This window comes from Tribolium castaneum, chromosome 1 (assembly GCF_031307605.1).
Source record: "Tribolium castaneum strain GA2 chromosome 1, icTriCast1.1, whole genome shotgun sequence".
NCBI lineage: Eukaryota > Metazoa > Arthropoda > Insecta > Coleoptera > Tenebrionidae > Tribolium > Tribolium castaneum.
The window spans coordinates 36,806,490-36,827,251 of NC_087394.1; the positions used below are offsets into that span (position 1 = coordinate 36,806,490).

General features: G+C 36.7%; 6 protein-coding genes and 8 non-coding genes across 25 annotated transcripts in view; 3 read left to right on the forward strand and 11 right to left on the reverse strand.

Annotated features, from left to right (window-relative positions):
- Window positions 1-51: 51 nt before the first annotated feature.
- On the reverse strand, window positions 52-124 carry TRNAR-ACG (transfer RNA arginine (anticodon ACG)). The gene has a single exon. It is a non-coding gene; the product is annotated as a tRNA-Arg (tRNA).
- Window positions 125-385: 261 nt separating this feature from the next.
- On the forward strand, window positions 386-2,458 carry Myd88. Of its 5 annotated transcripts, none has more exons than XM_064359188.1 (7): window positions 386-583; window positions 639-773; window positions 822-920; window positions 974-1,021; window positions 1,078-1,461; window positions 1,516-1,684; window positions 2,067-2,458. In XM_064359188.1, exons 2-7 carry the CDS (start codon window positions 761-763, stop codon window positions 2,392-2,394), a joined length of 1,041 nt encoding a protein of 346 aa, XP_064215258.1. In that variant the 5' UTR covers window positions 386-583; window positions 639-760; the 3' UTR covers window positions 2,395-2,458. The 5 variants fall into 5 exon arrangements, with proteins under 5 accessions (XP_064215258.1, XP_064215259.1, XP_008190565.1 ...); XM_064359189.1 differs by having other exon boundaries at window positions 977-1,021; XM_008192343.3 differs by having other exon boundaries at window positions 642-773.
- A 68-nt stretch (window positions 2,459-2,526) lies between these two features.
- syd (sunday driver) lies at window positions 2,527-10,622 on the forward strand. Of its 3 annotated transcripts, XM_008192340.3 has the most exons (16): window positions 2,527-2,949; window positions 2,995-3,702; window positions 3,933-4,002; window positions 5,432-5,449; window positions 5,531-5,588; window positions 5,646-5,925; window positions 6,409-6,661; window positions 7,098-7,378; window positions 7,452-7,871; window positions 7,927-8,228; window positions 8,895-9,147; window positions 9,202-9,337; window positions 9,555-9,848; window positions 9,895-10,023; window positions 10,105-10,186; window positions 10,249-10,622. In XM_008192340.3, exons 1-16 carry the CDS (start codon window positions 2,725-2,727, stop codon window positions 10,250-10,252), a joined length of 3,513 nt encoding a protein of 1,170 aa, XP_008190562.1. In that variant the 5' UTR covers window positions 2,527-2,724; the 3' UTR covers window positions 10,253-10,622. The 3 variants fall into 3 exon arrangements, with proteins under 3 accessions (XP_008190562.1, XP_008190560.1, XP_008190561.1); XM_008192338.3 differs by lacking the exon at window positions 10,105-10,186 and having other exon boundaries at window positions 2,528-2,949; XM_008192339.3 differs by lacking the exons at window positions 5,432-5,449; window positions 10,105-10,186 and having other exon boundaries at window positions 2,528-2,949.
- Window positions 10,555-10,969, reverse strand: Srp9 (Signal recognition particle 9). The gene is made up of 2 exons (XM_008192337.3): window positions 10,829-10,969; window positions 10,555-10,778 (listed from the first exon to the last, which is right to left on the reverse strand). The coding sequence occupies exons 1-2, from the start codon at window positions 10,967-10,969 to the stop codon at window positions 10,683-10,685; spliced, it is 237 nt and encodes a 78-aa protein (XP_008190559.1). The 3' UTR covers window positions 10,555-10,682.
- A 219-nt stretch (window positions 10,970-11,188) lies between these two features.
- On the forward strand, window positions 11,189-12,099 carry LOC662145 (uncharacterized protein). Its single transcript, XM_968262.4, has 3 exons — window positions 11,189-11,322; window positions 11,371-11,602; window positions 11,654-12,099. Exons 1-3 carry the CDS (start codon window positions 11,198-11,200, stop codon window positions 12,083-12,085), a joined length of 789 nt encoding a protein of 262 aa, XP_973355.1. The 5' UTR covers window positions 11,189-11,197; the 3' UTR covers window positions 12,086-12,099.
- On the reverse strand, window positions 12,090-12,794 carry LOC662110 (uncharacterized protein). The gene is made up of 3 exons (XM_968228.4): window positions 12,656-12,794; window positions 12,493-12,608; window positions 12,090-12,444 (listed from the first exon to the last, which is right to left on the reverse strand). The coding sequence occupies exons 1-3, from the start codon at window positions 12,701-12,703 to the stop codon at window positions 12,117-12,119; spliced, it is 492 nt and encodes a 163-aa protein (XP_973321.1). The 5' UTR covers window positions 12,704-12,794; the 3' UTR covers window positions 12,090-12,116.
- Window positions 12,656-20,762, reverse strand: part of LOC662075 (serine/threonine-protein phosphatase 4 regulatory subunit 1) — a 33,119-nt gene continuing 25,012 nt past the window's right edge. For 4 of the 6 annotated variants that reach the window (XM_008192335.3, XM_015977512.2, XM_015977514.2 and 1 more), the window contains 8 exons: window positions 17,364-17,662; window positions 15,879-16,049; window positions 15,401-15,687; window positions 14,677-15,340; window positions 14,298-14,376; window positions 13,501-14,108; window positions 13,180-13,450; window positions 12,656-13,128 (listed from right to left, as the gene is read on the reverse strand). In XM_008192335.3, coding sequence (XP_008190557.1) covers window positions 12,971-13,128; window positions 13,180-13,450; window positions 13,501-14,108; window positions 14,298-14,376; window positions 14,677-15,340; window positions 15,401-15,687; window positions 15,879-16,049; window positions 17,364-17,662 — 2,537 coding nt within the window. In that variant the 3' untranslated portion in view covers window positions 12,656-12,970. Of the gene's footprint in view, window positions 13,129-13,179; window positions 13,451-13,500; window positions 14,109-14,297; window positions 14,377-14,676; window positions 15,341-15,400; window positions 15,688-15,878; window positions 16,050-17,363; window positions 17,663-18,138; window positions 18,292-20,762 lie in introns of those variants that run through there. The other 2 variants (XM_064359186.1, XM_064359181.1) reach the window with 2 other exon arrangements.
- Window positions 16,149-16,233, reverse strand: Mir2-2 (microRNA mir-2-2). The gene has a single exon (NR_036275.1). It is a non-coding gene; the product is annotated as a microRNA mir-2-2 (primary transcript).
- Window positions 16,299-16,386, reverse strand: Mir2-1 (microRNA mir-2-1). Its single transcript, NR_036274.1, has one exon. It is a non-coding gene; the product is annotated as a microRNA mir-2-1 (primary transcript).
- Window positions 16,439-16,512, reverse strand: Mir13b (microRNA mir-13b). Its single transcript, NR_036282.1, has one exon. It is a non-coding gene; the product is annotated as a microRNA mir-13b (primary transcript).
- On the reverse strand, window positions 16,549-16,628 carry Mir13a (microRNA mir-13a). Its single transcript, NR_036281.1, has one exon. It is a non-coding gene; the product is annotated as a microRNA mir-13a (primary transcript).
- Mir2-3 (microRNA mir-2-3) lies at window positions 16,669-16,751 on the reverse strand. The gene has a single exon (NR_036273.1). It is a non-coding gene; the product is annotated as a microRNA mir-2-3 (primary transcript).
- On the reverse strand, window positions 16,787-16,865 carry Mir71 (microRNA mir-71). Its single transcript, NR_036287.1, has one exon. It is a non-coding gene; the product is annotated as a microRNA mir-71 (primary transcript).
- Window positions 18,199-18,294, reverse strand: Mir3842 (microRNA mir-3842). The gene has a single exon (NR_038671.1). It is a non-coding gene; the product is annotated as a microRNA mir-3842 (primary transcript).

Consider the following 20,762-nt stretch of genomic DNA (forward strand, 5'->3'; position numbering starts at 1 on the left):
ACTCTAGGAAACTAACAACTTAAAGCTTACGCTTAAATATAAAAAATGTGACGACCCTGCCAGGATTCGAACCTGGAATCTTCTGATCCGTAGTCAGACGCGTTATCCGTTGCGCCACAGGGCCTGTAACACTCCCCTCTGTTTCTGATCATTTACCTACCCAACGTTACCAAGTCAATTTAATTGCTCTGATAGTTGCTAATTTGATTGGTGGTGCGGTTGAAATTGACCTCTCCCTTAATTATATTACTAGAATGCTTCAACAAAACATGTTGAATAGAAAAAAGTTCAAATAAAATCATAAAAAAAATCTGTCTCGTATTGACGTATAATTGGTTGCCTGCATATCACTATCACGTAATAGTGCAAACACCAAAATCTCAACTCTTAGCAATGGTATTCCCTTTAATTAAACCAGCTGGTGTGAAAACAGCCTCAAAACCATCAATTTCGGTAAGATTGAGTTATTTTTGCCCCAATCCAAGGTCACGTCATAAAATTGGCAACGTTCGTTATGTCAATTACGTCAACTGTCAATCAATTAAGATGCCCATTTATTTTCATCGCCCTAAAAGATGATTTTGTAAGCAAAAAGTGTTAGTAAGTCCTTGACAAAAACTCAAAATTGGATATTTTAGTAGTTAGTGTAGAATGGAGGCTGCGGGCGAATCGCGGGAAGTCCCCATAACAGTCTTGAGGCCCAAAACCAAGGCACTGTTATGCGACCTGTTGAACCCCCAGATGTTCATGCCAGGCCCTAATGGGGTGCTCCGGTGAGTACAGTTTTAGTATAGTTACAGTTTGTTGATTGGGGGGCTTAGGTATTGGAGAGGTTTGGCTGGCCTGTGCCAGATTAGCCCCAATTATGAGGCGAGTCTTGTCAACGATTCAAACCCCACAGATAAAGTGTTACAGTTGTGGTATGAAAAAGACCCCCAACGTTGTACTGTACAACAATTGTTGTTATTTTTAGAAGAGATGGACCGGTTTGATGTTGCGGACGATGTCTTGGATTTGATCGGTAAATTAATTTCACTATGATTTCGATTAATTTGTGCGAATTTTGTTGTTTTGTAGATGAGGACATTAAATTGTACAAAGCCAATCCACAAGGCTATGAACTCAAGCCTCTCTATTCCGAAGCTGATAAATACATTATTACAACAGATGACGTGATAAGGATTAATGAAGGCCGGGATTTGGAAATTTACGATGCGTTTTTATTGTACGACCATGATGATATTGAATTTGCCATAGAATTGTTGGACAGAATGGAGAAGGAATATGGAATGAAGTTCTGCGTTAAAGACCGCGATTTGGTCGGAGGTGGCTTAGAAATGGACAAAATGATTAAATTAATAACACATCGGTGTAACCGTTTGGTTGTTATTCTTTCAGATTCGTTTTTTAAAAGCTCAGCCAATGAGTATTATTTAAGTTTTGCACACGCTTATGGAATTGGTAACAACAGTTAAAAACATGCATTTTTTATGTTTAATTGTTGTTTTTACACAGAAAGTCAAAGGAAAATTATTCCTTGCATTTATAAAAATCTAACAACGAATCCGCCACATATGAAGTGTCTCTTCACTTTGGATTTTCAACGAATGGCTGCTTTCAATGTGTGGGATAAGTTACGTGATTCGATCAGAGTGGTCAGTGCGGAAAAATTCAAAGTTAACAGGTATTGCCTACTTGATTTTTGTTACTTTGAATAAAATTTTTGATCAAGTAGACTTTGACTGAAATTAAGTTGGTAACATTTGCTATCGTCTGTTTTTAAGGTAAGGCTGTTTTTTCACTAACACACTAAATATTTGATTTTTGGGTTGATTTCCTGCAATTTTTTGCATATTTTTGTGTTGAATGTTCGAAAAAGTAAAAAATAAACCCATTTTCTAATCATTTCGGCGATTTCTGGATTCAATTTACCATTTACTACATAATTATTGAACAGAATGTTCGGGGAAATACTCAAACGACTTAAGTTCAGTGTTGGCAACTTAATTTCAGTCATAGACCACTTCGATTAGAGTTCAATTAATTCAATGCGAGTGTAATTGCAGGTCCCAATCCGACAATGGTCAAGTGTTGAGGTCCGCTTTACATCAGAGGGACCCTATCGGTCTCAGACCGTTAAATCACGGCGTAAAATTTAGCAGTAGTGTAGGTGATTTGAAAAGCACAGAGGCTATAAGCGAACCACCGCTCAATCCCAGTACAAGTGCCGACAATTTAGAATCGTGTTCGGAACAGAAAAAAGAGAAGAAAACCACTTTGTTGAAAAAAATCAAAGGCCATTTCAAGCGAGATAAAGATTGCTCATCCAAGGCGGAAAAAGGAAGCAAAGGATTGAAGAAACACTTGAAGCGAGCCACAGCCGTCGCGAACTGATGCATTTTATTTGTGATTTGTGTAAATAAGTGCAATTATTTTTAATAAATATGATTGAATTTGTTGTGGGGATTTTCATTTTGTCACCAAACCCTAGTTACTGCGCAAAATATGATTTGGCAACAAAGCAGTGGCAAAAATGACAGTTGTTCCTCCAGCCCGATTTTTGTCATCATAAACAGTGGGTGTAACAAAAAATCGCACACTTTTCCATCACCAGTGCCCCCAGAATGTGCCCCACGTTGTAAAATCATCACAACACAATGTTCCCTCAAGTGACAATGTGCTATTCTTGATTGGGCAAAAGTAGGTTGAATAGTTGGTTAAATAATGGATTTGGCTGACTCCGGCGGTGGTCTTGGACCCGAGACCATCTACGGGACGCACGAGGACTCCCATGTGGTGATGTCGGAGAAGGTGCAATCGTTGGCTGGTAGCATCTACCAGGAGTTCGAACGAATGATCGCACGCTACGACGAAGACGTCGTCAAGACCCTCATGCCCCTGCTGGTGAACGTGCTGGAGTGTTTGGACGCGGCGTATCAACAGAACCAGGTACTTGACTCAATTTTAGTGAATTTAAACCGAGAGTTTGGTTAGGAGCACGACGTGGAGCTGGAGCTGCTCCGCGAAGACAACGAGCAGTTGGTCACGCAGTACGAGCGCGAGAAGGGGGCGCGCAAAGCCGCCGAGCAGAAACTCCTAGAGTTTGAAGACGCCGCCGAAGGGGAGCGCAAGGAGTTGGCCGCACGGCTCGAAGCGCTGGAAAGCATCGTCAGGATGCTGGAGCTGAAGCACAAGAACTCGATGGAGCATGCGGGACGTTTGGAGGAGCGTGAAGGGGAGTTGAAGAAGGAATACGCCAAGTTGCACGAACGCTACACCGAGTTGTTCAAAACACACATGGACTACATGGAGCGGACGAAGTTGCTGCTTTCTGGACAACAGCTGGCCAATGAGCGGGCCGAAGCCGGCCGTTTGAACTCGAATCGGATTAATATAGGGCGCAGTTCGGGGCCCATCTCCTTCGGGTTCACCTCCTTGGAGAATGCCGAGGTGGTGGACAGTGTTCCGTCGTCGCCGATTAGTAGTACGCATTCGTCGCCGAGTTTGCACAGCGAGTTGGATAATTTGGACAAGAAGATGGTGGAAAGGGGGCAAGAGACTGATTCGCTCAATTTGGAAAATAAAAGTGTGATAACATCGCCGGTGAGTCCCCCAGGTCAACCGACAACTAACAATAATACGGGGAGGTTGAAGAAGGAACAAAGGAGTGGGAACACGTTGTATCAAGAGTTGAGTTTTCAGGTTGGTTGATTGTCTTTTGCTAAGGGTCAGTGCACATGATGGGGTCAAAGAGCGTGAATTATCGGGCGTTTGAGAGATTTTAATGTTTGTTGATTTATCTCACCTTGGGTAAAATATCAAAGCTTTTATGCAAATATTTACAAGAAATAACAAAAGATTAACTATGTTTTTTTATTATTATTATCTTGTTGTGTGTTGTAATATCTGTTTTTTTTATTATTTTATGATAGGATGTGGATGGCGATGATGATGGTGACATAACCGGAGGTTGGGTCCATCCAGGTGAATACGCTTCATCAGGTAAGCATATACAGAGTGACTGGGAAAAAGCATGAAATTTTTTCACTACTTTTGGCTCGCACCTCATTTTTTGACAAGAAAATCATAATAATTTATGCCAAATAAATAACTGCTACAGAAACACAATTATTACGTTAAAAAGTAAAAACAAAATGTGAGTTAACAGTTTTCGGACACTTTATTGATAAAAGATTAATTTCAAGCTATTTAAATTTTGTAGGAGAGAATCGTCTGTCTTCTTATGAATTAGTTTGTCGCCTTTCAATTTGCGATTACGTAAAATTTTCCTGTTGAACAAAGTGTAAAAAACCGAAAAAAATAGTTAAGTCACTATCAGCGGATGTATTATGAAACGTTTATTTTGTCTGTTTCCTCAATTTACTCGATTGTAGAACAAAATCTTTTAATGTATTCATAAACTAATATATTCAATTTCGGATACGAATATTTCTGGTCGTGGTTTGCTGTGGTTTTCTCTTTCTAGCATGAACGTAGGTTGCGTGATAAGTTGATTTGGTTTTCTGTCAACTGTTTAAATGTTGTCTTATTTTTGCATTTAGGAGTTTTTGATAAAAATCATATTGAAAATCATCATAATTGTATGTAGGCGTTTAAGAATTTTCTCTGCAAGCTCAATTGAACGTGTGAATTTTTGGCCTGACACTGACAGCTGTCATTTGTCATTGTTTTGTAATGTTAACCGAGACATACGTTTTTTGCTTTTTTAGAGTTTTTGTTTTTTTCTAGAGCAATAATATAAAAAAAAACTTCTTGTAAAACTGAATTCGGTGTATTACCAAAAAATTTACAAAAAACAAAAACAAAATTTGCCCAAATTGTGTTCCACATTTTTCAGGACAATGAAAATCTTTCAAAAAAATTAATATTTATATTTAAAATTTGAAAGCTTCACGCTAGTATAATTAATAGAAACAAGTCTAATAATTTCGGGTAATAAGCATATTTTTTTATCGAAGCACCAAATAATCAGGACTCATTTTTATCTTGAATTTTCGAGGTTTCGGTCAAGGTTCATTTCAATATCGCATATAAATCAAGCTCTGAAAATGCTTATCTACATTTTCGTCAATTTCAAAACTCTATTCTGGTCAAAGTGTCAAAAAATTCCACAGAAATTTTGAAATTTCTACATAAAATGTAACGAAAATTAACTATTTCTCTTAATTTTTGCTGGAAATTCCGAATTCACCTCTTGATTTACACCAATGTTGATCTAAATTTCGTAATTTTCAGTTTCAGAAATGCTTTGAAAAAATAATTAGGGACCAAAAGTTGACTTTTTGAATCACACTTTCAGCACTGATTAATAGTTTCATTTTACTCGGCTTATTTGCATGATTTTTATCATTTTTGTATTGCTTTACCATATACTAACACTTTTTTGTTTCATTAACTTTCCTATGGCCAGTCAACGATAATTTTTACGGTAAGCTAATTTCATTTAATTACATTGATTTCCCAAATACGTTGTTTGATGTAAATTAACGTAATGAAATTTTCTCGAAAGGAATGGGCAAAGAAGTCGAAAATTTGATAATGGAAAACAACGAGCTACTAGCCACCAAGTAAGTATTTCAATTTTTCCAAAAAAAAACAAACTTGCCATGTGTGTGACATATTAGAAACGCCCTTAATGTGGTAAAAGACGACCTTATCGTAAAAGTTGACGAATTAACCGGCGAAATTGAAATGCTTCGCGAAGAAATCCTCTCGTTAAATGTCTCACGAACGAAACTCCGTGAAAGAATCAGTGATCTCGAAGAAGAATTGCGAAAAGTTAAGGAAGCAAATGAAGCGAAACAAGACGGTGCCGATGATGAATCTGATGTGCCAATGGCTCAAAGGAAGCGTTTCACGAGAGTGGAAATGGCACGTGTTCTCATGGAGCGCAACCAATACAAAGTGAGTTTTAGTTTTTTTTTTTATAATCAACTGTCTGGTTTTGACATTTTTTATACCATTGCAGTCATTTCATTGTTACCAAGTGTTTAATTTTTTTCAAAATTTTAACATGTAACATTGTTTCTGATGAATTCTTTAGATTTTTCTTAAGGTTCTACTTTGAGCCTTTTCTTAAGCTGTTTCTAAACCTGAAATCTGGATTCTTTATATTATTTTTTATAATTGCGTCTTCAGAGTCGTCCTAAATTGTTCTTTAGAATTATTTTGTAGACTATATTCAAAATTCTTTCCTTAGCACTTATTCTACATTTTTCAAATTCTCTTTTAAATTTCACTGTTTTTTCAAAATTTTAACAAAATGTTAAATTGAAGTTCAATTCGAAAAAAATACTTTATGGCAATGCCAACTTGATAATAACTTGGCAGTTGATTATAAAAACTTGTCTTGATTTTGGTAATTTTTTTCACTAAAAAATAAATTAGGAGCGCTTCATGGAGTTGCAAGAAGCCGTCCGTTGGACGGAGATGATTCGAGCGTCCCGTAACGACACCGCCTTTGACAAAAAGAGCAAACAGAGCATTTGGAGGTTCTTTAGTAATTTGTTTAGTGGTTCGGAGCGGCCGCAAAGACCATTGGTTGGTCCACATCTACGTTACCAGACGGCGACCAATCAAATAGCGCCAGGTGTTAGAGCCCTGCCTCGACCCGGTCATGACTTTGTCGAAACTGAATTGGGTACGGAAGTGTGATTATTTTCTTACTATTTGTACCTGCTGTCAATCTGTGATATGTTACTACTAGAGTAGATCTGAGCAAAAATCGAAATTTGGGTTGGTAGACCTGTCTGCTTTTGGTGGTGCGTTGGAGTGCATGATTTTTTTTTAACCCCCGACTGTAATGAAACACGGAATGTTCAATTATTTTTTATCCATTTATTAATCCAAAGTTACGGTAACTAATCTAGTCTTACTCAATTTGTTACCACAATAATTGTTACGTTTGTTACAAATACATTTTAATAATTTCCTTTCGTGTTTTATTTTTATTTTCTCTCTCTCTCTTTTTCTTTATGTAAATACAGCCTGTTGTAGTGCAAGTGACAGTAGATACAAATAGTAAGTACCTCACAATCAAGGTCGAGGAAAAAAAAATTATTTGAAAAAAATTGTAGGTTCGGAAAAGTTGGCTTTGAGGAGGGCTGTTGAGAGACGAGAACAGTACCGACAAGTGAGAGCGCATGTGCGAAAAGAGGATGGAAGATTGCAAGCGTATGGTTGGAGTTTGCCCGGAAAAGTTGGTCCGGGAACGAAAGGAACACAAAGTAGTTCCGGGGTTCCGGTCCCGGTCCCGGTTTATTGTAGGCCATTGGCTGAAACTACGCCCGGGATGAAGATTTGGTGTGCAGCGGGTGTTAATCTCATGGGGGGTTACACCAAAGATGGGGGGCTTATGGTAAATAATTAAAAAAAAAATATGAGCTAAAATCCAGCGAAAGAATTTAAATGATTAAATAATGTTTTTTAAGGTGGGGGGCAGTGTCTTCTACTCGGAAGAGCCCCGCCTGGAGCAGCCCCACACCGAGCTAGAGACTCTGGATCAGGAGCTGAATGCAGGTCGTGAAGGGGCACTTCTCGAGACAAAATTATCGTCACTTGTGTGGATTTGTACATACACACATGCTGCTAGTTTAGTAACCGTAATCGATGCGAATAATCCAGCGGAGATTTTGAATAGTTTTGGGGTTTGTGCAAACCATGTTTTATGCATTGCTAGTGTACCTGGTGCTAGTCCAAACGATTATAATAAAACGTATACCAAAATTAACGTTAGTGAGAATGCAAAAGACAGCAGTGATAACGTCGTAGAAAATAAAGAAGACGAAGGGGAAAATAATACAAACAAAACGAATGATAAAAATCACGAAGAGTTGGAAGAGGCGGCTTTGGTGAGTCACAGTGTTGCAAAAGTGTGAACTTTTCTATTTGTTTTTTTGGTTACAGATTGGGAAAGTTACGTTTGTTGAAAACGATACTTCTGTGGTTAATAAAAAAGACAAATATAATAATGCAAAATCAACGGTGGATGAAGAGAAAATTGAGGAACAACCTGTTGAGGATGAAACTGATGAAAATGTGGGTGAAAGTGATAAGAATAAAACGAGCAATCAGGAAATAATGTCGAGTGTTTTGGCAACAATGTGGCTAGGAGCGGAAAATGGAATGGTTTATGTTCACTCATCGGTGGCCAATTGGAATCAGTGTCTGCATTCCGTCAAACTTAAAGATGCAGTGATAAGTATTGTGTAAGTAATTTAACTTGAAAAATTCAAATAAATAATAGGAATTTTTTTCTTTTGAAAATCATCGACCTAAACAGATCCTCACAAATCTTTTTCTAATAATTTTCTAGTAATCAATTTTTTTTATAAATTGTAATTTTTTAATTTGGGTAGTGATAATAACTTTGGGACTAACAAAAATTTTAAAATTGTATTTTCTCAAATGTCACTCTATTAATCATGTTAACTTTGAAAAAAAGTATTTAAATGACGTAAACCTAATGATATTGCGATCTTTGACGAATTTTTAAACGCTGAAGTGAAGGGTTAGTTAACACTTCTCTTGCTGCTTTATCATTATTATCAACCAACATATTCCTCAAAACTCGGTGAAAAGTTTGTTATAAACGGAAAATTGCGTCACATTTAGTTCGTTACAACCGGACTTAACTCTATTTAAAACACGCAAAAATTCCTACCGTTTGTGTGAAGTCTTGTTGAGGCACCACGATAAATTATTGATAAATTAAACGACGTTTACCGTCCGAAAACACACAAAAGACTGAAGTGATCACGTAACTAACTAACCTTCTTTATCTCGGCCAAAAAACACCGTTTTTTTCTTTGTATTCCGATAAATGATAATTATCAAAGTTTGAGCGGAATGAAGAGAATGGCAATTTTTTGCAGACATATAAATGGCCGTGTCGTTTGTGCTTTGGCTTGTGGTACTTTGGCAATTTTCGCACGAAACGATGATGGAGAATGGGACTTGTCCCGTTACCATTTGGTACAAGTGGGTTTACCACATCAGTCCGTTCGTTGTTTGGCTGTTGTTGGAGATAAAGTCTGGTGCGGATATAGGAATAAAATTCACGTGCTTGAACCACAAGAATTGGGAATAATTCATTCGCTGGAAGCGCATCCTCGACGTGAAAGTCCCGTAATTTTTAATCACATTTATATTTAATTAAATGATAATTTTTTTATACAATAGGTGCGACAAATTGCGTGGTTGGGTGAAGGTGTTTGGGTTTCGATTCGTTTAGATTCGACTTTAAGACTGTACCATGCTCATACCTACCAGCATTTGCAGGATGTGGATATTGAGCCGTACGTCAGCAAGATGTTGGGTGAGTTTTTTAAATATTTCAGAAAAAAAATGAGAAAATTTAGACAATTTATACAAGACTTTCGAGTTTAATATCTCAATTATTTGTCAACGGATTGTTATTTTAAATTTCATAAAAATCCGTTGACAAATGTATGAGATATCAGGCTTAAAAGTCTTAGCTGAGACACCCTGAATAAAATTGATAAATTTTTCGAAATAAACAAATAACGTGTTAGGTACTGGAAAGCTGGGCTTTTCCTTCGTGCGCATAACGTGTCTTTTGATATCGTCAAACCGCCTCTGGATTGGCACAAGCAACGGTGTCATAATTTCCGTTCCATTGAGCGAGAACGGGGCAAACACCGGAAGCATAGTTCCCCGGGGATCAACCAGTCTTCCCGGAGCGGGAGTACGTGTTGCTCCCGTTCCCGGAAGCTTTATCCCTTTTTGTACCATGGCCCACGCTCAACTCAGCTTCCACGGCCATAGAGATAACGTGAAATTTTTTGTCGCCGTCCCCGGAAACGGAGGTAAATTTTTTTTATTGAAATTGAAAAAACTAAAATAAATGTAAAGGAATGAGCGCGGCTTCGACGCCTTCAGAGGCACTGTCGACTTCTGCGACTTCGATCGGGTTGCCCCCCAAGCAGCCGTCGGCAATGCTGGTGATGTCGGGGGGCGAAGGTTACATCGATTTCCGCGTCGGTGAGTATAAAAAGGGGGCTAAAACGGATTCCTAGGAATATTAAGTGTTGGAGGAGGTTACTAACAGAGAGACATTTGCAGAGGACGAAAATGAACCGAGAGATGGAGACTCGCATCTGCTCGTTTGGCAGGTTTTGCCTGATATTCCTGGGAATCCTGTGGGGTACGTTTTGTTTATTTTTTGTTTTTTTCGGGGGGGATTTTTTGAGTTGTTGCGGTTTTTAGGTGATGAGATGGAGGATAGCGTTATTGATACTGAAACCGGTGATCTTGAAGCAGCTCAGGGCGAATCCAAAGGGGAAAAAAGTCACTTGATTGTGTGGCAAGTGTCCACAAGTTAATTAAGCAAAATGATATTTAACATTAATTGAAATACTAAACATTAGCGGTTTTAGATTAGTAACGTTTATAAAAAAAACAACTTGGACGATATTTTAGCTTGTGAATATGTTATTGATACATAATATTTTATCGTTGTTTTATATCTGTTACATGTAAAAACTATTTATTATGATTTGTAAATTTGAGACGTGTATTTAGGAAAATTTTTATTTAAATGTATCGTGCTTACACTGTAAATGAAACTTATACAAACTGAATGCTTTTTATTCAAATAAGACCCACTCACAAATGCGATTGCATTGACGTTTGAGGTTATGTTAGTGTTCTTTTGATGCCATATGTCGCATTAAATTGTTGATAAATTTGTCTATTTTTCGCACATCTTGGGCAATCTCCGTTTTGAATTGTAAACACTGAAAATAAACGCTGGGAACAGTCCACAAACAGCCTTTTAATGCCTTACCACCACATCATCTGTCATTTTTAAAATTAACACATTTTTTGAATGCACGTATTTCATCGTGTAGCGCGCTTTTGACGGTGCCTGAAGGTACAATTTCTCGGCAGCTTTTTCGAATTCTTCCCAAGATTTTAGATAAGTCATTTTAATTCAAATTAAAACTAATCATAGCAAAATATACATCCACGCACTTGGACTTGTCAAAACGCAATGCAACCAACAGTGCCCACACCGAACTCCCTAAATAAATGTTACTAGTGTCAGGCAGCCCCACTTTCAAAACGAATTTTTTTTCGTTTCGAGTTAATTATTCAATTGGGGGTGAAGTCGTAGTCACGAAATTGTTGCAAATTGTTGTTTAATTTGATAATAATGGTGGTTTTCACGTGCAATCACTGTGGCGAGAGTCTCCAAAAACCACGTGTTGAGAAACACTACAGTTTTCAGTGCCGGAGGCCGAAGTCACTGACTTGTGTTGATTGTTTTAAGGATTTTAAGTACGTATTCGCGCCCTTGTAGCATCAAATTTACGTTTAAATTATTAGGAATGAAGAATATGCAGTTCACACTAAATGTATCACAGAGGAGGAAAGGTACGCAGCTAAGGGCTCAATTCCTGGTGGGATTGTTAAAAAAGGGGAAGTGAAACAGGAATCGTGGACCGACATGATCAAGTCCATTGTGGACACGGAAACTAGTATGAAACCGTCTCTGAGAAATTTATTTAAGACAATTTCAAACTACACGAATGTTCCAAGGAAAAAAGTCAAGTTTATTGTGGGTTTTTGGGGGCAAAATTGTATAAAAAAATTACAAGAAGTGTTTCAGAATTTTTTGAAAAGCTCCACCGGAGGTAGAGTCAATTTTGACGACATTGAAGCTGCCTGGGGCTTGATTGAGAAACACAAAAACGAACAAAGTAAAAATAACCAACAAGAGAATGGAACTAAACATAAATTGAACGGCGATTGTGGCGAAGCGCCCGTTAACAAGAAGATAAAGACAGGGGAAGAAGTCGAAGATAATAAAACTAGTGAGGATGATGTATTTAGTTTCAAGGGAACAATTTTAAGAATTCTGAGTGTAAAAGGCAGTATTTCGTGTAAGAAGTTGCAAAAGAAGGTTCTCAACGCATATGTGAAGGAAACAGGGTGCGAACACACCGAAAAGACAGTCAAGAAGTACAACAAAAAATTGAAGAAATTACCGAATGTTGTGATAAATGACGATGTTGTCTCACTGGTGACGAATGAGCAATAAACAATTCCAAATCACTCGTTTTTTATTATAGCTAAATCATATTTGTTCTTAAATAATCATCATCGTCTTGTTGTAAGTGAGTTTTCAAGAACTCCTCAACTGAATCAGTGTTCCACTTTTCAATAGCAACGGTCTCTTGCAACGTCCCATCCTTGTCGTACAATTTAATGATGGGGTCAAGCCCCCTTACGTATTTAATTTGTAGGTTAGGAAATTGCAAAGGCCGGGAACTTTTAATAAACGCCTGAATCTGCGGATACGCCCCAAATTTGCAAGTACAAACCTCTAGAACCGCCTTTGCGTATTTCTTTTCCACGGTGGCTGACTCGTCCTGGTGGCAACACTCCTTGCAATGGTCCCTAAGAAACTAATTAAAAAAAAACGATAATTTGGGACGAAATGCGTACTTTATCACGTCCAGATTGAATTTAGAGAGCTGCTCACATGACGAACACAACAAATTTGCCTTGTTGAAGCCGAGGGCCCAACAGTCTTCTGTAGTGAATTCGGAAAGGCATTTTGTCTGAAAGTTATTTTTAGGGCTTGATTAACACTTGGGAGGGCACTTACGGCACAAAGGGAGGTGAGAATTAACGTAATTATTGAACCTTTCATCATTTTAAACCGAATCAACTAATAAATCAAATTGTTAGGAATTACATAACCTCAAACTTTCTGCACTTGCGCATTATCTATAACTACGTCAGGTAAAGTGTAAGTAGGAAAAAACCTTTACGTAGGACAATTGTTTAAATTTATTGTTTTTACTTATATTACAACTTATAGATAAATATTACAATGTATATAGCTCACAAGATTTAATTAAAATTACAACAAAGTTCATAAACCCAAGAATAAAAACAAAACAACTTTACTGTAATTTATTTAGTCAATGTAATCCAAACTAAGTGTAGGTGAGACCGATTCAAATTTATCACTGATTTCCGCATACTGACGCACATCACGATCCTTATCGGCTTGGAGCCTCCTTATTACAGTTCCTAAACTATCGAAATGTTGATTACTGGGATCCGCAAAATACTCTGAAACCAAAAAAATAAATCACACAAAAACGCAACACTCGAAGCACTCACCGTTGGGAATAACATGTTGTGCGATTGTTTTTGCCACAACTAATCTCACATTAGCCACTGGATCCCAACTCAAGTCCAACAAATGAGGCATAATTTCGGTTGCAAATTTTTCCGCAGGCAAGGCTTTGGCCGATAAAAGTTTGTAACACAGGAGGGCAAACGTTTGTCTCCTCTTCCATTTTTTCGAATGAGCAAATTTCTCCACTAATCTGACTAGGTAAAGTGAGCTGAGATCGGGCTTTGATGAAATGTGCCTCAACAATTCGGTGATCTGTAATTTAAAATTAAACACTGCCACTATTAAAACTAAAAAATAACTACCAAAGAAATCGCAATTTGGCGCACGGCGGAAACATCAAATAGCAAAACTTCCCCAATAACCCCAATATGTTTGGCCGAATCCACTGGTTTGAAGAGTGTAACAATAGACAGGAGCTGCTTAGCCAACTCGTGACGGAATCGCCAATTCCATTCAGTTTCCGTTTTTAAAAACTCCTGTAGCCGAGGCAAGCACGCCAATCTTTTGGCCGGTTTAATAATCTTTAAAAAGTAGGCCAAATTTCGCAAAATTCCTATTCGGACTTCGTCCAAATCCTTGATAAAGCCTTCGAAAATTGGTGTTAAATGTTCCGATGCGATGTCTTGACCCAAAATAAACGCTAATTCGTGTAAACTACTCGCTACAGTTCTTCGTACTTTGTAATGCATATCACTAGCCAATAATTCGATGGTACGTTTTAAAAGTGGCCAATTTTTATTTTCTAACGTTAGTGCGATTGCCGGCAGTGAATAGGCGCAATGGTACGACATCTCGTTGTCTATATTTGAGGAAAACGAAGAATCCGTCATTAAAAAGTAATGAGATATCAACACTTGAGGAACAATGTCTTGCACCGGCTCGGTTTTCGCAACCTCCTTCGACTCCGAAGCTGAAAAAAAAAATCGTGCAATATTTGACCCTCATTTCGCGAGTGCATTTAAGAAAAAACAAAAAAATCATAGTCTGCCTTATACAAAATTATCTTCACGGTTGTCGTTTTGTATGTTCTAATCATTTTTGGTCAGTTAACAGTTAGTTATACTAAGTAACTAGTAAGTAAACATTTACTAAACCTTACCTGTATCAGTTGGGGCATCATTTTTGTTACTTTCGGCCAAATTTTCATTTAAATTAATCTCAGCAAATGTATCTCCTGCCTACAATAAAAAACAAAACGTTTCAGTAAATAAAACTCTGACGCAACGTATTTTTCATCATTGAAATAGTTTCAGAATAACGTTTTGGGTGACTTCACGTACGTCTCAGAAGACCGTCGTTAAATTTCATCACAAAAAAATCTAAAATGTATCATCATAAATTACCAAGAAAATACTTACAGTTACGTCACGAAAATGAGGTATTAACGAGCGTTAAAAATTACACTTAATTATTAAAAAAGCCATGCAATTTATGATGACACACTCGTGACGTTATTAGTAGAAGCATGAATTACTCACCGTTGTATCGTCCACTTTACCTCGATCGATTTGAATCTCCTCGATTAAACTGAGATCTAATGGCATTTCAGGTCTTATATACCAATAATTGTATGAATTGTACAAGTGTAAGTTATCGTCTTCTTTTTCACTCTCACTATTCAAAATTACCTGATTTTGTTCGACGGTTGTTTCCGCACCATCATCAGCGACATCATCACACATTTTTGACGTACTTGGTTCGTCTATACTCAGACTCAAATTTGCAAATTCGGCATCTAATTCGCTACCTAATTTATCACAACTCGCATTTTTTAAATTACTTATCACATTTGCATTGCTTAAGTTAGTTTTTAAGTTATCGCCTATCACACCGTGTTCTTGTTCCACGTTTCTATAGCTGAGTACAGCATTTTTCACCGTTTCCACAATCTCTTTTATATCTTCGTCGCTTTGCGCTATCAAACTACCCGAATCCAAATCGAAATTCTCCTCAGGTAATCGCTCGCTTTCCAATTCGCTACTCGCACATTCGTCGTCTTTCTCTTGCAATACATCTTCAACACCTTGCCAATCGCCAATTCCTACTTCGCTGCACGATTGGCTTAAATCTGAACTGAGAGGAGACGGCTGACGTGGCAAGTATTTGAATCGGACATCGTTAGTCTCTTTGGCAACATTCATTCTAAGGAAAAAATTTTGATTCAGTTTTACCCACTTCTCCGAAAATTTAACTACGACTTACAAAAACTCTTGACCATCTTTATTCACAAAAATTAATTCGCCTTGACTATTATAGGCCGTGCTGGTTAAAGGAGGATTGGCGTAAGTTATAATAAAAGGCCCCAATGCTTGGAATGCTGACATTTGGACCCAACGACAATCATCTTGCAATAATCTTGCAAAAACCGGTGCTAGTACCCTTCGACGTACTTCGGGTGCACTTACAGTTGATATAAACATTATTACTTCAGCACATGACTTTCGAACGCCCCATATTGAGTCTTCACACAATGCTATATAACACGGCAACTAGAAACAAAAACCGACGACTACTTTAACAACCTACGTATTACGAAAAACAGACAAAAATTTGAATAGAAAAAATTTCAGAATGGTGTAAGCTATCGTTCAAATTTTATCAGAAGACCATCGTGAAAAGTAAACTCATCATTACTTTCTTGTGCAAGTGATCACGTTTTATAATTTTTTTTTTCACTTACCAAAGTTCTGTGGAACGGTTGTTTTCCCACAACAACAGCAAAATCGCCGATATGTGCCGCACACATTTTCCTCGTGTAAAACATACTACTTTCACACATTTCCGAAAACCTCTTCAAAAACACCCTCTCTGTGACATCTCTTCCGAGCAGTGGTGCCATTCTTGACATCAACTGCAAAAAAAAAGAAAAAATCTAAATTTTATAAACACGTCGAGAGGTCACAATTAAAACAAACTGTAATTACTTACAAGTTTCGTACCTGACGTCATCAGTGCACTCTTGCGCTCATCAAAGCTGGCTGTGATATGATATAAATTCACATTTCACAACCAGATGATGAGCGAAAGCCTACACCATGAAAAATCGTACAAAAACAACACCTGAAACATAAAACACACAAACATGTGAAAATGGTGTCTATTAGATGTTGTAGCGCTCATCAAAGCTGGCTGTGATATGAGCTACAAATCCATTTCACATCCAGTTGATGAGCGACACAGCACATAAAAATCGAACAAAAATTCAAGGACACGATGATGATTCTTCGATGAATAGGTCGTCAACCAAACTCGTCAAAATGGCTGTGATACCCGAATAAATACTAGGTTTCACAACCAAATTGACTGATAGGGCACCGACCAATTAAATCCACGTCGAACTGATGACTTTAAAGACAACCAAGCTCATCAAAGTGGCTGTGATATCGTTTAAATTAAGAGTTCACAACCAAATTGACGACTTGGGCATCTCCACAACTTCTTCTCTTCCTCCTCCAGGGTGTGATGTTATGAATCTCAACTGTGCTCATCAAAGCTGGCTGTGATAGAATCAGTTAATCTAAAACCGCCAACTCTGATAAGGACAGACAAGACTCGAGACAATCCAGGCATTGATGATGAATTTTGACAATCGCTACATGAAAGACAAGGTAGTGAGACAAAATTTATTAATTAAACATCTCACTACCCATGTCTTTCAAGAAGAGACTGTTACTGCAGAAAAATCAACAATTATCACAAGGCCAGACAATTTCAAAGACGAATGAAATGTTTCAACAAATATTTGAACAATTGAAAAATCATTCGACAGATTTCCCGCCAATTCACACACCAGTTATTGCAGTGTGCTCGCAAGAACTGCTTATCTCAACTATGCCTTATTTTGGCCACAAGTAATGCAAGAAAGGAACATAAAAAATTTCCCCGATGAAATTACAATTTTCAATTTCGTTTGGTGTCATTTCTAGATGTAATTCTATGTAATTTTTAGAATTTTCAACTTAGATGAAATGTTTCAAATTTTCGGACATTCACAACAACGCAAAATTTATATTTGAGCAATGTAACGATTGTCAATTGTTTATTGTAAACAACACATTTTCCGCCAAAACTGTAACATTTGTCTTGAAATATTATTGTATTGGCCTTGTTCTCACTTATAGTACGTAAAAAAATTGAAATAAAATAAATAAATATGAAAACTTACTGTTATGGCCCCTGTGTTTATTTCAGCGATTTGTTCTTCATGCGACAACGCCAAAATCGCAGGACAAACTTGTATTTCCGCCTGTTGTTTTGTTATTAATCCTTGTTCCAGCAGGTGTATGAGTGTTGTATGTGCCGCCTTATCAACAGCATTTTCTGAACTTCCTAAATTGCGTACAACCAACGGTATCAGATAATCCCCGGTAACATTTTTCAACGCTTCCACGCGATTTGAATACTTCAACGCCTGTGAAGCTATGTGTGGTACCTGATCCAAAAGATCGGCTCTAACCATCGTCTCTGCAAAAAAACACCACCAAAATCACAAAAAATCGAGGTTAGAAACGCATTAGTAAAAATTGTCTTTTACAATCAAACAGGAAGTGCCCTAATACTGCCAACCCCCGACGACAAATTTACCAGATTTTACAAATTGGTGGATTAACAATCACTGGGGGTTTAATTTTTTAGGGGTTTTCAAGTCTGAAATAACTATAAAGCCACCACTTTCGTGATTTTCCTACACGTTTTTTTTTTTGGTTCGTTTTCCCTCCAAGGGATGATTTTCCACATTTTTCCCTATTTATAATGAATTTCCCTTTACGTTACAATCACTGGACGACGTTCGACGCAAAAAAAGCGGCAAAAGTTCCAAGCACGCGGTCACCACCATTTTGATTTGCGCCTAAATATTTCTTGCAGGTTAACCGGAAACGCGTACCGAAAAATCGTACAGAAAACGTGTTTTATCGGCGGAATTTACGTTAATTGCTTACCTGATGTGATGATTGATGTATCGATACACAATTTGGATGAAATCGCGCCCTTTTTTCCACATTTTCAACGATAAAACAACAAGGATAAAAACGAAGCGTTCGCATCAGTGCCATGCCGACCGACTCGTTTTTCCTCCTTGTTGTTAGGTTGTGGGACGAGATGGCGCTTCGATCGTTAGAATTACGAACACCAAGCGGAGAGAGGAGAGATCGTTGAACGCAAACGACGAACGAGCGCTATATCGTAGTACGAGCGACGACGTGATGTTTCATTCAACTTTGCGCAGCACCGCCCTATGTCTGGGGCGTTATACGCAGTGGCGTGCCGTTCAAATTTGACTTTTTCAAAAAAAATGCCAAAAAAATGTGGCATTCACAGCCAACTTGATTCATTAAAAATGTCAACTGTCAAATAACTGTCATTTTGTATTTGTTTGGAATTTGTTAATTACAAATTGCAAAATCAATGTAATAATTATTTAATGACGTCGTCCACTAATAACCCAGCGTCACTTCTTAACGTCTCTCTGGAAATTGTACTATTTGTATACAACTGATCCAATATTCGAAGAAAGTAACAGTATTACAATCAAAAATGGAATGCTTCTCCATTACACGCGTTGGTATTTATTGTATAACCAAAGCCAACCTTTGTATCGCATTCAAAAATACTGCTGGTACTTATAGATAAAAATTAACAATTTAAAAAAAATCTCATTAAACTTTTTGCTGTTTCTATGCTTCCTATTTTAAAAATGAAATGTTATTACAATGCACAAACAACACAATGAGCGTCTTTTACACACGCATCTTTTTAAATTTTTATCCAGACTTTTTTATTTGAATTGTAACTTTAATGTTGAATAATTTATGTTGGCAACCCTTTCTACATATTAAAGGTGACAGATCACAAAAATATTAATTGTAGAGCATTTGGCATTTTTTACTTTTATTTTTTTAGTATTTCCCGTATTGAAACACAACCGCAAAAAAATTACCAATAAATTAATCACAAAATGCTCATGATAAATGCACAATAAAAGAAAGAAATTCATTATGTTTTTTCAAATAAAACTATGTCCGTTGGATTAGAAGAGATCAACAAGTTGAGAGAAAAAACATCAATAATATTTCAAAGAAAATGGAAAACAATAAATGAGAAAGGCCAACGTTTAAATGAAAACTATAAAAAAATTCCAGAAAGAATAATCTTTTGATTGCTCGAAATGCTTAGAAAAAGATGGCAATTAAAGATCTCAAAACATCCACCTGTCAGGAAAGGTATTTTACTATTGTATCAGCTTAAGTTTGAGTTTGTCAATTTTTTCCAGTTAATTTGAAATGTAGCGAAAGATTTTTTTACTTTCTGTGTTCTGTGTTTTTTAAATTTTTTACTATTTTACCTTTAAGTTATAAAGGTGAATAGCGACTTATAATTGGACAGTTTTATAATTTCTTAGATTCAAATCTAGTTTTAACGGAATGGAAATATAATCAAAGAATGGAACCACAAATTTTATTCGTATTTTTTACGTAGATGTGTTTTTAGCATCTTCCCAAAAATTTTAAATGCAAAAATAAATTTTTTAAGAAGATTATGAAGAAAATACTGTAACCTCAAAAACTTCCGCATTTTTCCCCAATTTTTCAACAATTCCTTAATTATTAATTAATATTAAATTCGTTTTAACACAAGCAAGGCTTAAATAAAAATTAAAAATTCAAATAACGTAATTTTGACGCTATCAACAATTTTGTTATGTATCTACTTCTTGCGCCATCTAAGAATCGAAGAACATTAAATTCATAGTGAGATTATTTGACATTTATTACAAGGACTGAAAAAAATCACATGTACATACCATTGCAAACTAACATTTTTAATTCATCATTGCAACAAAATTTTAAAAATATCAAATTGGACATTGAGTTAATAAATAAAAAAAATGGCAGAATTTAGAATCAGTAGTTTATCAATCATTAAAATTTAAAGAATTAGTGTAGAATTCACAAGAGAAATAGAATGGAACATGTTGGTAGTCAGTTTGAAATTTTATTTAATTTTTCTCTGAAAAGAATTTAATTCTCTGAAAATTATTACGAATATAAACATGTAGAATCGCTAAAAAATTCTGAATAGTGTAATTTCTAGCAAATAGTTTTCGCAAGAAATGTTACAATAAATAATAAGCGTTATTATTTGTATCATTTCATTGTGAAAGGTCGCCGTTTCGTGGAAAAACATAAAAAATCAATTTTGGAAAAAGGTCAAAGATCATATTAGCCAGCCAAACAATACTCACACACACAAATAAACCCTGCAAAAACACAAGAAAAGTACAACCTAATTAACTTAATGTAACATTTTGGCGAATTATGGCAATTAAAAATTTAATCGCTATTTGGGGACAATTTTTATCCGTTTTTTGGCCACAATCACGACGAGACACTAAAACTCCAATCAAAGATTTCGTTGATTGAGAAAAGAGATGCTTTTGGCCATTCGCTCTGATATGGTGTCAAGTTCAGGGTGATATACAACCCCCGCAGAGCAAAATAGACGATCAATAGGGAAGCGACTCCCGTTCTTACTGCCTGCCTTCCACCATACCACACCTACGCCT

Bases quoted from the DNA above. Each gene is read 5' to 3' on its own strand.
- Myd88 (XM_008192341.3), top strand. From the start codon at position 652: ATGGAGGCTGCGGGCGAATCGCGGGAAGTCCCCATAACAGTCTTGAGG. The intron at 774-821 runs GTGAGTACAGTT...TGGGGGGCTTAG, and splicing joins GGCCCTAATGGGGTGCTCCG to GTATTGGAGAGGTTTGGCTG. The intron at 1,462-1,515 runs GTAACAACAGTT...GTTTTTACACAG, and splicing joins TGCACACGCTTATGGAATTG to AAAGTCAAAGGAAAATTATT.
- syd (XM_008192338.3), top strand. From the start codon at position 2,725: ATGGATTTGGCTGACTCCGGCGGTGGTCTTGGACCCGAGACCATCTAC. The intron at 8,229-8,894 runs GTAAGTAATTTA...AATTTTTTGCAG, and splicing joins GATGCAGTGATAAGTATTGT to ACATATAAATGGCCGTGTCG. The intron at 9,849-9,894 runs GTAAATTTTTTT...ATAAATGTAAAG, and splicing joins CGCCGTCCCCGGAAACGGAG to GAATGAGCGCGGCTTCGACG.
- Srp9 (XM_008192337.3), bottom strand. From the start codon at position 10,969: ATGACTTATCTAAAATCTTGGGAAGAATTCGAAAAAGCTGCCGAGAAA. The intron at 10,779-10,828 runs GTAAGGCATTAA...GTTTATTTTCAG, and splicing joins AAATGACAGATGATGTGGTG to TGTTTACAATTCAAAACGGA.
- LOC662145 (XM_968262.4), top strand. From the start codon at position 11,198: ATGGTGGTTTTCACGTGCAATCACTGTGGCGAGAGTCTCCAAAAACCA. The intron at 11,323-11,370 runs GTACGTATTCGC...TTAAATTATTAG, and splicing joins GATTGTTTTAAGGATTTTAA to GAATGAAGAATATGCAGTTC. The intron at 11,603-11,653 runs GTGGGTTTTTGG...GAAGTGTTTCAG, and splicing joins GGAAAAAAGTCAAGTTTATT to AATTTTTTGAAAAGCTCCAC.
- LOC662110 (XM_968228.4), bottom strand. From the start codon at position 12,703: ATGATGAAAGGTTCAATAATTACGTTAATTCTCACCTCCCTTTGTGCC. The intron at 12,609-12,655 runs GTAAGTGCCCTC...AATAACTTTCAG, and splicing joins TTCTCACCTCCCTTTGTGCC to ACAAAATGCCTTTCCGAATT. The intron at 12,445-12,492 runs GTACGCATTTCG...TTAGTTTCTTAG, and splicing joins TTCAATCTGGACGTGATAAA to GGACCATTGCAAGGAGTGTT.